Below are 12,315 nucleotides of genomic sequence, written 5' to 3' on the forward strand. Positions count from 1 at the left end.
ATCGGGCGCCTGGGGCGGAGCGCATGCCCTGTGCCCAGGGGCAGGGCCAGCCCCAGCCGCCCATGGGGAGGGGTGAGCCGGGGCAGGACGCTCCGTGGGGCCTCCAAGGAGTCTGCCTGCCTCCTCCCACTCAGCCGCCCTACAGCTTGTGGGGAGGCAGTGAGCAGACTGTTTGGGCAGTGTGAAGCTTATGCGCGCCCAAGCCACTGCGTTTCTCCCAAGAGAGACGTGTGGCTCGGGCACACTGCAGGCCCCACGGTGAGTGCCACCTGGCATTTTGTCACCCGCCTCAGTGGTGACACCCGGGGCGGCCCACGCCCACCACACCCTCCTCCTCCGCCACTGCAAAGGCCTGCCTAAATTTTGAATGTCTTTAAAAAGCTTCTATATGCGGAGTCAGAACCACTGGCCCATTTAGCACAGATCTGGCCACACTGATGGGCAGTGTCTCTCCAGTAGGCCTAGGCAATAATCTGGTTTTCAACATCCCAATATATCATGCCAGCTAAACATTGAAGTATGTTAGTATTGAAATAAGGATTGGCTGGCTTCACAGTCTTCCCCACATTGTGATTTTTGTATAGCGCACACACATCATGATTCACAATATATCACCAGGTCAAAAATTATGAAACCAATATCACGATAATGGACTTTAAACCAGTTTGGGAGAATATATTGATATATTACCCAGCCCTACTCTCCAGGGTTTTAAGCAAGAGACGTTTCCAATCCGGCCTAGAGCTCTACCTTGGGAGCTTCAGGATGTACTGTACTTTTCTGTGTGTAAGACAAGGTTTTTGTATGTTAAAAGAATGTATAAAATTTGGGGTCGTCTTATACATGGATTGTGCATAGGGGGGATGGGGGATTGGTTGCTGCCACAAGCAGGAGATTATCAGTGACTACCCACAGTAGTGTAGATGATTGGTGGCTGTGTAAAGGGCTTTTGCTGATTGGCTGCTGCTGCTGCAATTGGGCGGGCTGGTGGTGGTGAGCGGTCAGATGATTGGTGGCTTCTGCGTCGCATGTGATAGGAAGCGTTGTTCAGTCGTGTGAATGACTTTTGGCAACCCCCCCCCCCAAAAAAAAGCTCAACAACAATGGGCAATTCTCCCCCCAAAAAGCTCAACAACAATTTTCTTAATTCCAGGTCCCTAAAAATAGGGGGCGTCTTATACACAGAAAAATAGGGTAAATTGTGCTCTGCCCCATGGCTCTTCGTTGCGTCATTCCCTAGATTGAAGTGTTCTGCCCTCCGCAATAATCAGCAGCCTCCAGGAGTATTCCGGCTCCCCAGAGAAGTGGTTATCTCTTGCCCTCTGTTCTAACCACTCCTTTCCCCTTAGATAAGCGACTTGCAGAAGATACAAAAGAAAATTCAAGATTCCAAGAAGAAAGAGCCCCAGCCCAAGCTGGATACGGGCAAGCGGAAATTGTTGTGCGGGAAGTGTAAAGCACATGCCTGTGATGTGGAAGACATCCGGGTGCTTGAGGTAAACTTACAGTGGGAATTCTTACGCATTATGCCTCACGGAGTGGGTTTTGTGTTGTTGTTGTTTTAACCAATTTTGTCATTTACAGATGAGGGCATGGGTGGTGAATTTTGCGTCACGTGTGTTTCTTCTGCTCAAACTGTGCAGAATGCACAAAAAAGCACACATTTCCTACAAAAGAGACAGAAAATGTTTGATTCCTGAATATGCTAAAGCTATCCAATATTAGAAGCACCTTCAGCGACCTGTTGCCCTCCTACATTTTGGACTCCCAGGTCCCCATCAGCCTTGGCCAATAGGCAGGGATGTTGGGAGTTGTAGCCCAGCCTTGGTTGGGTAGCACCCATATTGGCTTCTGGTTGTAGTGGGATGCAAGTGAAATTCTGTGCACCAAATAAATGATATAATCTTTGTGTGTTTTTGCCTGGGTCCCTTGCTGTGAAAAGCAGGCCATATTTCATGTGTCCAAATGATTTGAGGGAAAAACAAAAGGGATCCTATGCCTTTGTAAAAATGGATGACCATTTTAGTCAAATGACAAATGTAAGGGACGCGGGTGGTGCTGTGGGTTAAACCACAGAGCCTAGGACTTGCCAATCAGAAGGTCGGCAGTTCAAATCCCCATGACGGGGTGAGCTTCTGTTGCTCAGTCCCTGCTCCTGCCAACCTAGCAGTTCGAAAACACGTCAAAGTGCAAGTAGATAAATAAGTACCACTCCGGCGGGAAGGTAAACGGCGTTTCCGTGTGCTACTCTAGTTTGCCAGAAGCAGCTTAGTCATGCTGGCCACATGATCCAGAAGCTGTCTGCGGACAAACGCAGGCTCCCTCGGCCTATAGAGTGAGATGACCGCGCAACCCCAGAGTCGGTCACGACTGGACCTAATGGTCAGGGGTGCCTTTACCTTTAAATGTAACCACAGCGGCTCTGTGGCTCACCTATATTGCTGTGGCGAGCGAGATGTTGCTTCTGCATATTTGTGATCAGATGGAGACATGGAGTAAGATTCTCAAGCAGGGCAAACGTGGTGAATAGAATACACTGAAGTCCAGCGACGAGGGCCTTCTTGTGGTTCCCTCCCTGTGAGAAGCCAAGTTACAGGGAACCAGGCAGAGGGCCTACTTGGTAGTGGCGCCCTCCCTGTGGAACGCCCTCCCACCAGATGTCAAAGAGAAAAATAACTACCAAATAAATTTATTATTATTATTATTATTATTATTATTATTATTATTATTAATTAATTTATACCCCGCCCATCTGGCTGGATTTCCCCAGCCACTCTGGGTGGCTTCCAACAAAACACTAAAATACAATAACCTATTAAACAGTAAAAGCTTCCCTAAACAGAGCTGCCTTTAGATGTCTTCTAAAAGTTTGGTAGTTATTTTTCTCTTTGACATCTGTTGGGAGGGCGTTCCACAGGGCGGGCGCCACTACCGAGAAGGCCCTCAGAAGTGGCCTTGCCAGCCTGTTTGGGAGAACAGAGTGGTGTGTTTGTATGTGCGGGCACACACACATACACACAAGCCTGTTGTGCAAAGGTACTATTGGTTGCTGTGCCCACTTTTGTCTCTAGCCTTGCCAACCTATGCAGCCTGGCCTGTGGACCTCAGGGTGTTGCCCAGAAGGGAATGTGGCTCTTTGGGTGAAAACATTTCCCCACCTTTGTCTAAAGGCAAACCCCGTAAAAATATGGTTGCCATGTTTCAAGAAGTAAAATTCAGTTGGTGAGCTACTTTTTCCCACTCTCTTTTTTGGGGGGACATTACGAAAACGTTTTTGCTGCTTTTCACTCAAGGTGCAGACTATGCCTGTGTAGAACTAGTCCTAAATCTGGGCCGAATGTTCATGTACCTTGTACGTTTTTCTTCTAGGTAGCTCACCACACTGTCATAGATAAGAAATTCAGGAACCGGTATACAACAAGGCCTCATAGCAAACCCGTCCACTGGGGTCACTTTGAGAAAAAAAGCAAGATATACTGCAGCGATGCCAAATGCCAGCATGACTGGGGCATCGCAGTGAAGTACAAGGCATTTGAGGACATACCCATAATAAAAATCGAGAGCTTTTCGGTATACGACGTGGTCAAGGGGAAGCAGGATTATTTCCGGAAATGGAAAGACGTTAATTTTGCGCTGAAAGAATTTGATATTGAAGAAATGTCCGATTAAAATGTAGAACGGGCCAAGCTACTTGTGGAACCTTTGTTCTGAACGAACAAACAGGCACCTTCCATTTTTACAGCTTTTAAAGTGGAAGGCTAATATTGAGTGCATTTGCTGTTAATAGCATTAAACTCTGCGTTTTATCATTGCAATTACTGTAGAAGCTTCCTTTGACGTATTTTGTACTTTAGCGCTCTTAGGTGTTTGTCAGCATTGCTTGATCAAATGCTATTCTGCAAAACCTTTTAAAAGAAAAAAGAAAGAAAGAACAAAAGCTTGGTGGGTTGATTGGAATCTTAACGGTATTTACCACATGCACATTGAAGTTCTTAAGTAGATTAAACCTCTCTCCCAGTCACATCTGTCGTGTGTGGCACTCTCTGTGATGGCTTGACAACTTCGTGCACGTACTGGAAACTGTAGCTGTTGCCTTACAAAGTTCACACAGAAGCATAATATTGCTTACTTTAATTCGCCTGTGGAAACAACTCAGAGGCTATTAAGAAGAAAAAGGATAACAAGAAGAAGATTGAAAGATGGGACTGGTGAACACTAAAAGTAGCAGAAATATGAGATGATTGGACCCTACTGAACTCGAAGCATGGGAACTCCCAACAAAAAATTATAATTTGGCAAAATATTTGGACTTTATGATATGTATTGGTATAATTTGGAATAATTAATGTGATATGATTGGATTGTTAAATGGAAAACTTAATAAAAATTATTATTATTTTAAAAAAGGAAACTGTAGCTGTTGCAGCTGTTAGGAAGATAATGTTGTGATTATATCTGCATTTTCTTCTTCCAATAAGGGCAAGGAGGCATAAATGATGGTACAGCCTTTGTTTGTAACTAGTCCATAATAAGGTAGGTTGGATTCCAGGGCAGCGAACAACCTTGGGCAAAAAACATTAACTCATGCATGCAAAAAGGTTTCGAGTTCTCTACACTCCTTGTTCCAAATGCCGTCCTCAAGCTACTGTCAAGTCTTTCAAATAACAGAAATTCTTAAAAATTAGTTAATTAAAGCCACTTTAAACCCATTCAGTCTGCGGCATGATTATTGCTCTAGGAATGTTAAGCTCTTTGTAGGTAAATGTGCTATCTAGGAGGGATCAGATCAGTCTTAGTATTTGGCCATTTTGACTTAATGGATCATTCAGAATGCTACTCCTAACCAAAAACATGATTCACTGTACCTTAGGGACTTCTATTTCAACCAAATAACAAATATATGTTACAACAGGAAGTCTCAAATCCGAAGTACAGTGGTACCTCGGTTTACAAACTTAATCCGTTCCAGAAGTCTGTTCTTAAACCGAGGTGCGCTTTCCCTAATTAGGCCTTCCGCCACCGGTGCCCTTCAACCCTTCGGATTCCGTTCGTAGACCGAGGTAAAGTTCACTAACTGGAACACTACTTCCTGTTTTGTGGAGTTGGTATACTGAATAAGTTCGTAAACAAGGCTGTTCTTAAACCGAGGTACCACTGTAAAACTATTTTCTGTCAGGAAATGAATACAGATTTGAGTTGCATTTTGCGATCAGTAAGTTTTAGGAGAAATTTAAAAATATTCCGGTCTACCCAGGCATTTGATGGTTGAAAGTCCTGTCCTTGGCACCCCTGAAATTACTAGTTTTAAGAGGAGGTGATTCTTTTTGGAAGGTTTAATTGCATTGCTTTAGTATCAATATGGTTGCTGCACTAGACTCCTTTGGAGGAAGTTGTGGGATAGATATTTAATAACTATGGCAGCTGCAACATGGATATAAACCCAATTTTCATTGGCACAAAATTGGAAGGGTTTTTTGTGTGTGGAAACACTACTCGTTCAATATCATGCCACTGAAAAACTCTGTTTATATCTTGAACCGGCCTATACACACTGCTTAGTAAACTTTAGCTCAGAAACCAAAATCCACAATATATAAAAACAGGCTTTTAAAAAAGAGAGAGAGGCGAAAACAGTTTTTTTGAAAATAGATTAAATTTTATTATAAATGGTCTTTCATTCTCCCTGCACCTCACACATGATCACAGAAGGAGAGAGCACTCACCCTCTCAGATATAAGAGCTAAGCCATTTAATAATTTTAGCAGTATTAGATTTTCAAGGGAAATGATTAACTCTTTCAACAGTTATGAGACCATCATACTTGATAATTTCATCTCTCAGGCACATGGAACAAAAAACAACTGTCTGTTACTATGCGAAATATTGAAGAAGCTAAGGGTAAGCCCTGTGTTAATCAGAATTTCTTATTCTACTCACCCACACAAAATAAGGTACTGGAGGCAGGATGAGGTCAATGGTGGTCGGGTGGTCAAGGCATCTAGGCTCCCATTCTAATGGTTGTAAAAAATACCACCTTGAAACACAACCAACACAGGTTTTAGACAATATTTGTGTAGCTTCCCCACAATTACTGTGAATTTCTCATCACGAAAAGGCAGATTTCATGATAACTGGACAATGGCACGGTCGCATTTTGAGACTAGGCGGCCATTTTGCGAATCATATAGTTCAAGATGCCGCCATTACGGAAATAGGTGAGCTCCACGTCCGTGTCAAACCTCATGGTGGCTTGGAAGGTTTTCCCTGTATCCAGCTGTTGAAAGGAGAGAGAGAGAGACATATAAAGCATCAGCAAACAGTGCTCAATATCTCCCTAAGGCACGTGGACCACACCACGATTTCAAACCCTTGCCTTCTGCAGCCCAGTTCAGATGTAGCAATCCTAGTTCAGTCTGCTTTACCAGGCTGGGAACAAGCTATGTGCCCCCCCCTTGGCCCACCCCTTACATGCCTTGGTTGAGGGCAAAGCATTCCTTTTTCCTTATGCCAACTTCCATGTTCCAGCTGATTAAAGAAACTGGCTTGAAAGCTCTCCCCAACCCAGATCCTCCAGGCTCAACGATGATGCCCAACAATGAAGCAACTGCCCAACACGTGATCTAGCTCAGTCAGTAGAGCATGAGACTCTTAATTCCAAGGTCATGGGTTTGAGTCCCATGTTGGGCAAAAAGATTCCTGCATTGCAGGCGGTTGGGCAAGATGACCCTGGGGTTCCTTCCAACTCTACAATTCCACGATTCTACCGATTTGTAGTAGGTAAAGGTAAAGGGACCCCTGACCGTTAGGTCCAGTCGTGGACCACTTTGGGGCTGCGGCGCTCATCTCACTTTACTGGCCAAGGGAGCCGGTGTACAGCTTCCAGGTCATGTGGCCAGCATGACTAAGCCGCTTGTGGCGAACCAGAGCAGTGCACGGAAATACCATTTACCTTCCCGCCGGAGTGGTACCTATTTATCTACTTGCACTTTGACGTGCTTCCGAACTGCTAGGTTGGCAGGAGCAGGGACTGAGCAACGGGAGCTCACCCCATCACGAGGATTCAAACCACCAACCTTCTGATCGGCAAGCCCTAGGCTCTGTGGTTTAACCCACAGCGCCACCTGCGTACTACACCTCCCCATAATAAATAATAACAATTTTAAGGCTCCAATTCCATCTTTCCGCTCTAGCCTCCGTAGTATGAGGAAGCTGTGACTTTTCTGATCAAATAAGGTTAAAGGTAAAGGACCCCTGGACGGTTAAGCTCAGTCAAAGGTGACTATGGGGTTGCAGCGCTCATTTCGCTTTCAGGTGGAGGGAGCCAGTGTTTGTCCACAGACAGCTTTCTGTGTCATGTGGCCAGCATGACTAAACCGCTTCTGGCACAATGGAACACCGTGATGGAAAACAGAGCGCATGGAAACGCTATTTACCTTCTCACCACAGTGGTACCTATTTATCTACTTGCACTGGTGTGCTTTCGAACTGTTAGGAATTGGGACAGAGCAACGGGAGCTCACCCCACCTCGCAGATTCGAATTGCCAACCTTCCGATCGGCAAGCCCAAGAGGCTCAGTGGTTTAGACCACAGCGCCACCCGCATCCCTTGATCAAATAAACACAGCACTGTTCATGCGTGATGCAGAAGTGGCAATTCAACTTGTGGGACTTGGAACCCCATCTGGTATACTTTAAGGCAACATGATATCAATGGGCTTATTGCTTATTGCCTACACCACATTGTTGCCCATGGTATCTCTTACTTTGATCTGGACGTTCATTCTGGGCACTATCGATTCGGGAATGATGATTGTGTAGCGTTCCCGCCCTGTCAGCCCAAGACTATCGGCATCCTCTCCAGGCAAATACTGCAGAGGAATCACTCCCATTCCCACGAGATTACTGCGGTGGATCCGCTCGTAGCTCTCTGCGAGGACAGCTTTGATGCCCTGAAAAACACACACACAGAGAGAAAGCACATGGGTAACAACCACTTATGTGTTAGATGACTGGCGGATGTACCGTATTTTTCGCCCCATAGGGCGCACCGGCCCATAGGGCGCACCTAGGTTTTTTGGGGGGGCGGAATAAAGGGAAAAAAATTATTTCCCCCCCAGGCACGGGGCTGGGGCGGGGGAAGCCCGAGCTTACCCCGACCCCAGCCCCCAGAACAGGCTGCTCTCCGCAAGCCATGGGAGGGCTGCCACGGCTTGCGCAGAGCTACCCGAAGCCCGGGGCGTGACTGCTCAGCCCACCCCAGGCTTCGGGATAGAGGCAGCTCTCTGCAAACCGTGGGAGCCCAGCGGGAACTCCCGCGGGCTCCCAAGGCTTGCAGATAGCTTCCTGAAGCCTGGAGAGCGAGAGGGGTCGGTGCGCACTGACCCCTCTCGCTCTCCATGCTTCAGTGAAAGCCTGCATTCACCCCATAGGACGCACACACATTTCCCCTTCATTTTTGGAGGGAAAAAAGTGCGTCCTATAGGGCAAAAAATACGGTAGCCGCTGGGTCTGACGGTGGCCACCGATGGCTGAGACACCAGGTGGTGGACTGGCCCTGAATCCATCAGATCCCAGGCTGATTCAGCTCAATCCTCTCCCTGCCCTTGGAACACCCCATTTTGAAGTCTGCTGCATGTTTGAGGAAAGAAGAGAGATTGGTCGCACCCAGCAGGTGTTTAGCTGGCAGGAGGCCCGCTTGGTGCCACCCCCACCCCGAAACTTGCATAAGGGTTTTCATCTTTGTCTTTCTTGGTTAACCTAAAGCAGGCATGTCCAACTCCCAAGAGACTGCAATCTACTCCCACTATAAAAAAAAAACAACTGGCAGTGATCTATCCATTGGATTGAGCTTTTTTTGGGGGGGGGGAGGTTTTACCAAAGTTGTCAAACTTCACCCAGGGATGGGGTGTCCTAAAGCATGACCCACCTAAATCATTTGCAAATATATCTTTTATTTCGAGTTTGTGCATTATGGCTGATTGCAAAGTTCTCTTGGGTAAAGTTCTCAACAGGCATTTATAACCAGTTTCCAAAATGCCACTAACTGCCATTATATATTCATTTAACACACACACCCAGAATTTAAGATCACATTTAAATCCAGCCTTGCATTTGCAGAGTTCAAAAAGTTAGTAATTGTGAGGAGCAATGCAACTCTCTTTGGATACTGCAGTTCAAACACAACTTTTTGTTCCTTATCTTCTCTTTGGCAGCAAGCATTTCAGAACCACGGATAGCAATGAGGTACAGTGGACGCTCGGGTTGCGAACGTGATCTGTGCGGGAGGCAGATTCGCAACCTGCAGCTTTCACAACCCGCAGTGCCGTGTCTGCGCACACGTGGTTTGTGATTCGGCGCTTCTGCGCATGCGCAAAGCACGATTTAGTGCTTCTGCGCATGCGCAACCACACAAACCTGGAAGTAACCCGTTCCGGTACTTTCGGGTTTCGTCAGGTCTGTAACCCGAAAAAACGCAACCTGAAGCATCTGTAACCTGAGGTATAACTGTACCGTTATGTGAAGGTTTCAAGGCTGCCATTTTTCAAAATGCCAAGATCGGATATGGCCAAACTTTGGTGTAATATTTAGCTGTGGGGCATTGCTTGCAGCAGACAGGACACCCCCCTTCGCCATCCCAAACGCAGACCACTCACCAGCAGAAAAGGCCCTTTCGCAGCCCAGTCTCGGGAGCTCCCGGAGCCATACTCCTTGCCAGCCAGCACAATAAGTGGGAGGCCTGCTTGCTGGTACCTCTCGGAAGCATCAAACACGTCGAGCTGTAAGCACACAGGGCAACTGATGTGCACAGGAAGAGCAATGAAACACTGCCCAACACGTTCATGCCTAAAGCAAACTAAGCCTCATAAATCACCCAATGATTTGGAGGTAAAAAATAATGCAATATAAAAATACTGTTCACTGCAGAATTAAGTTAAAAACAAATATAAGGGTTAAGTCGCGTCACGAAAAGCCAAGAAAGCAAAAGTTATTTGAGGTGCTTAGTTGGCTGCGTGGAACCCTGAACACATAGGCTATCCCTTCAAAGAGGAGGCACAATTCGAGTCTCCCTCCACGCACCATTCCTGTACATGGAGGGCTAAAAGTGAGGAAGCTTTAAAGCACTGGTGAGCAACCATGAAGCCCCCACCCACCTTTTGAAGCTGTTGCGTTCTTCAATCGCATCATTTCCTGTAAATTCCTTCCCCTTCCTTGACCCTCTTGATTGTGCGTTTAGAATAGCAACACACTAAAGCCAGAAAGGAATCGCTCTCACTCGATTTCCATAACATTAGCTATACTGATCAGCTGTAGTAACCCCCCCCCCAAAAAAAAACACCCCTCTGTATACTTATTTGAATGCAACTCCATCAAACCCAGTGGGGATTATTTCTGAGTTAGCCCGTACAGGATTGGGAACATTAATGTGATACGGCTAAAGTGAAAATTTAAGCACAGTGGTCTTTATTCCACACTGGTTAATCCAGAACACATTTTGCATTTGGCTCCACCTACTCCGGTCCTCCCCACAACATATTACTCCCCAGGGGAAGTGGCGTCCAAGAGATAAAAAGCTTGCCCACGCCCAGCGCTTTTTTTTTACCTCTCAGGTGGCAGTCCTTGCCATTTTAAGAGAACGAGACAAGTTTGTGGTGAGTTCCAGCACCCCTTTTTCTAGAAAAAAAAGCACTGCCTGCCCCTGTGTTTCAAACGGGGGGTCATCCTGTTTCAGACAGCCCCGAGGTGGATGCAGACAAGAATACTCACAGTTTCATCAGACGGGAAGTGGATAGTTTGCGGGGCCTGCTTGTTGAGAAATTTGTTCAGCAGGCGTATGTTTGCAAACGTTCCCCTAGCCATGACGGCGTCGTTGCCCCGGCGCGAACCGTACGAGTTGAACTCTCTGGGAGTTAGGCTAGCAAGACAAAAAGAAGGCAATCCTCAGATGTATGAACTGGAAGGCTGCGCAGTTACCGTAATTTTCGCTCCATAACACGCAGTTTTTTCCTCCTAGAAAGTAAGGGGAAATGTCTGTGCGTGTTATGGAGCGAATGCCTACGGATGGCAGGGGAATCTGCTGCAGTTGTGAGCAGTCCGTGGCTCGCTTTGAAACTGCAAAGGGGTGTAAGCGGCTCCTGTCAGTGAGCCGAGCCGGGGAGGAGGGAGAGAAACAGAGCAGGGTTGGCTGCTTTAAAACAACCCCGTGCTCTCTGTCCCTACCTGCAGTTTTTTGCTGTCTGATTTTGGATTAGCCACTGTAGGGGCTGTGTGTGTGTGTGCTTGAGCTATCGTTCTCCTCCTGCTGCTTCCCGTTCACTCTCCCAGCGCCCCTGCGCTCTCCTGCGACTTTAGGATTGATACTCTCTCTCTCTCTCTCTCTCTCTCTCTGTGTGTGTGTGTGTGTGTGGCATCGTTCTCCTTCTCTTGCGGGATTCCCGTTCACTCTCCCAGCGCCCCTCCGACTTCCAGCGCCCCTGAGACTTTAGGATTGATACTCTGTGTGTCTCTCTGTGTGTGAGGCATCGTTCTCCTTCTCTTGCTTCCCGTTCACTCCCCCAGCACCCCTGCGACTTTAGGGCGACTTTAGCATGGATCCACATGGATCCTCAGGATTTTTGCATTGGGCTACCCCAAACTCACCGTCAGATCACATGTCTGTGGCCACAGCATGAACCACAAAAATCATACATCCACTGTTTCGTTTAGAATATTTTTTTTCTTGTTTTCCTCCTCTAAAAACTACGTGCATGTTATGGTCTGGTGCGTGTTATAGAGCGAAAAATACGGTAACTAAAAGGAACCCGAAACGTTCACTTCTGCAACTTGTGGCCAGGGTGACTCAGTTTTTGTATTTCTGGCTTTCAAAAATACCTCCCCCAGCAGCCTCTGCAGACAGTTCAAGCCAAAATAAAAGAAGAAGAAGAAGAAGAAGAAGAAGAAGAAGAAGAAGAAGAAGAAGAAGAAGAAGAAGAAGAAGCAGCAGCAGCTTTACCCCGCCCATCTGACTGGGTTTCCCCAGCCACTCTGGGCAGCTTCCAACAAAGTATTAAAATACAGTAGTATGTTAAACATTAAAAGCTTCCCTAAAGAGGGCTGCCTTCAGCTGTGGATCAGGGTGCCCACCCCCCACCCCCCGGATTTTTGAACCCCGATTTGAACCCGGATCAGCCGATGGCCAGTGTGAAGGGAGGATGGGAGCTGAAGTCCAAAAAGAACCTGGAGTTCTGCAGGTTATTATGGAACAGAGAAGTCAGTTAAGCGGAATGGGAGGGAAGTGAGGGGGGAATCATAGAACTGTCAAGTTGTAAAGGCCACGGG

The 12,315-nt window shown here is 46.8% G+C and overlaps 2 protein-coding genes across 3 annotated transcripts in view; one reads left to right on the forward strand and one right to left on the reverse strand.

The window, feature by feature from the left end:
- The window catches only part of RIGI (RNA sensor RIG-I), a 28,539-nt gene extending 23,830 nt beyond the window's left edge, over positions 1-4,709 (forward strand). The window contains exons 17-18 of the mRNA XM_083593063.1: positions 1,350-1,496; positions 3,370-4,709. Coding sequence (XP_083449189.1) covers positions 1,350-1,496; positions 3,370-3,669 — 447 coding nt within the window. The 3' untranslated portion in view covers positions 3,670-4,709. The remainder of the gene's footprint in view (positions 1-1,349; positions 1,497-3,369) is intronic.
- A 925-nt stretch (positions 4,710-5,634) lies between these two features.
- ACO1 (aconitase 1) overlaps positions 5,635-12,315 on the reverse strand; it is a 49,286-nt gene continuing 42,605 nt past the window's right edge. The window contains exons 18-21 of one of the 2 annotated variants that reach the window (XR_014542987.1): positions 10,765-10,912; positions 9,654-9,776; positions 7,055-7,949; positions 5,635-6,985 (exon numbers count right to left, since the gene is read on the reverse strand). Coding sequence is in view for 1 of the 2 variants with exons in the window: in XM_083593107.1 (XP_083449233.1) it covers positions 6,161-6,274; positions 7,764-7,949; positions 9,654-9,776; positions 10,765-10,912 (571 nt within the window). In the remaining variant the exon portion in view is untranslated. The remainder of the gene's footprint in view (positions 6,986-7,054; positions 7,950-9,653; positions 9,777-10,764; positions 10,913-12,315) is intronic. The other variant, XM_083593107.1, reaches the window with a different exon arrangement.

This window comes from Podarcis filfolensis, assembly GCF_964270895.1.
Source record: "Podarcis filfolensis genome assembly, chromosome: 17".
Classification (NCBI taxonomy): Eukaryota; Metazoa; Chordata; class Lepidosauria; order Squamata; family Lacertidae; genus Podarcis; species Podarcis filfolensis.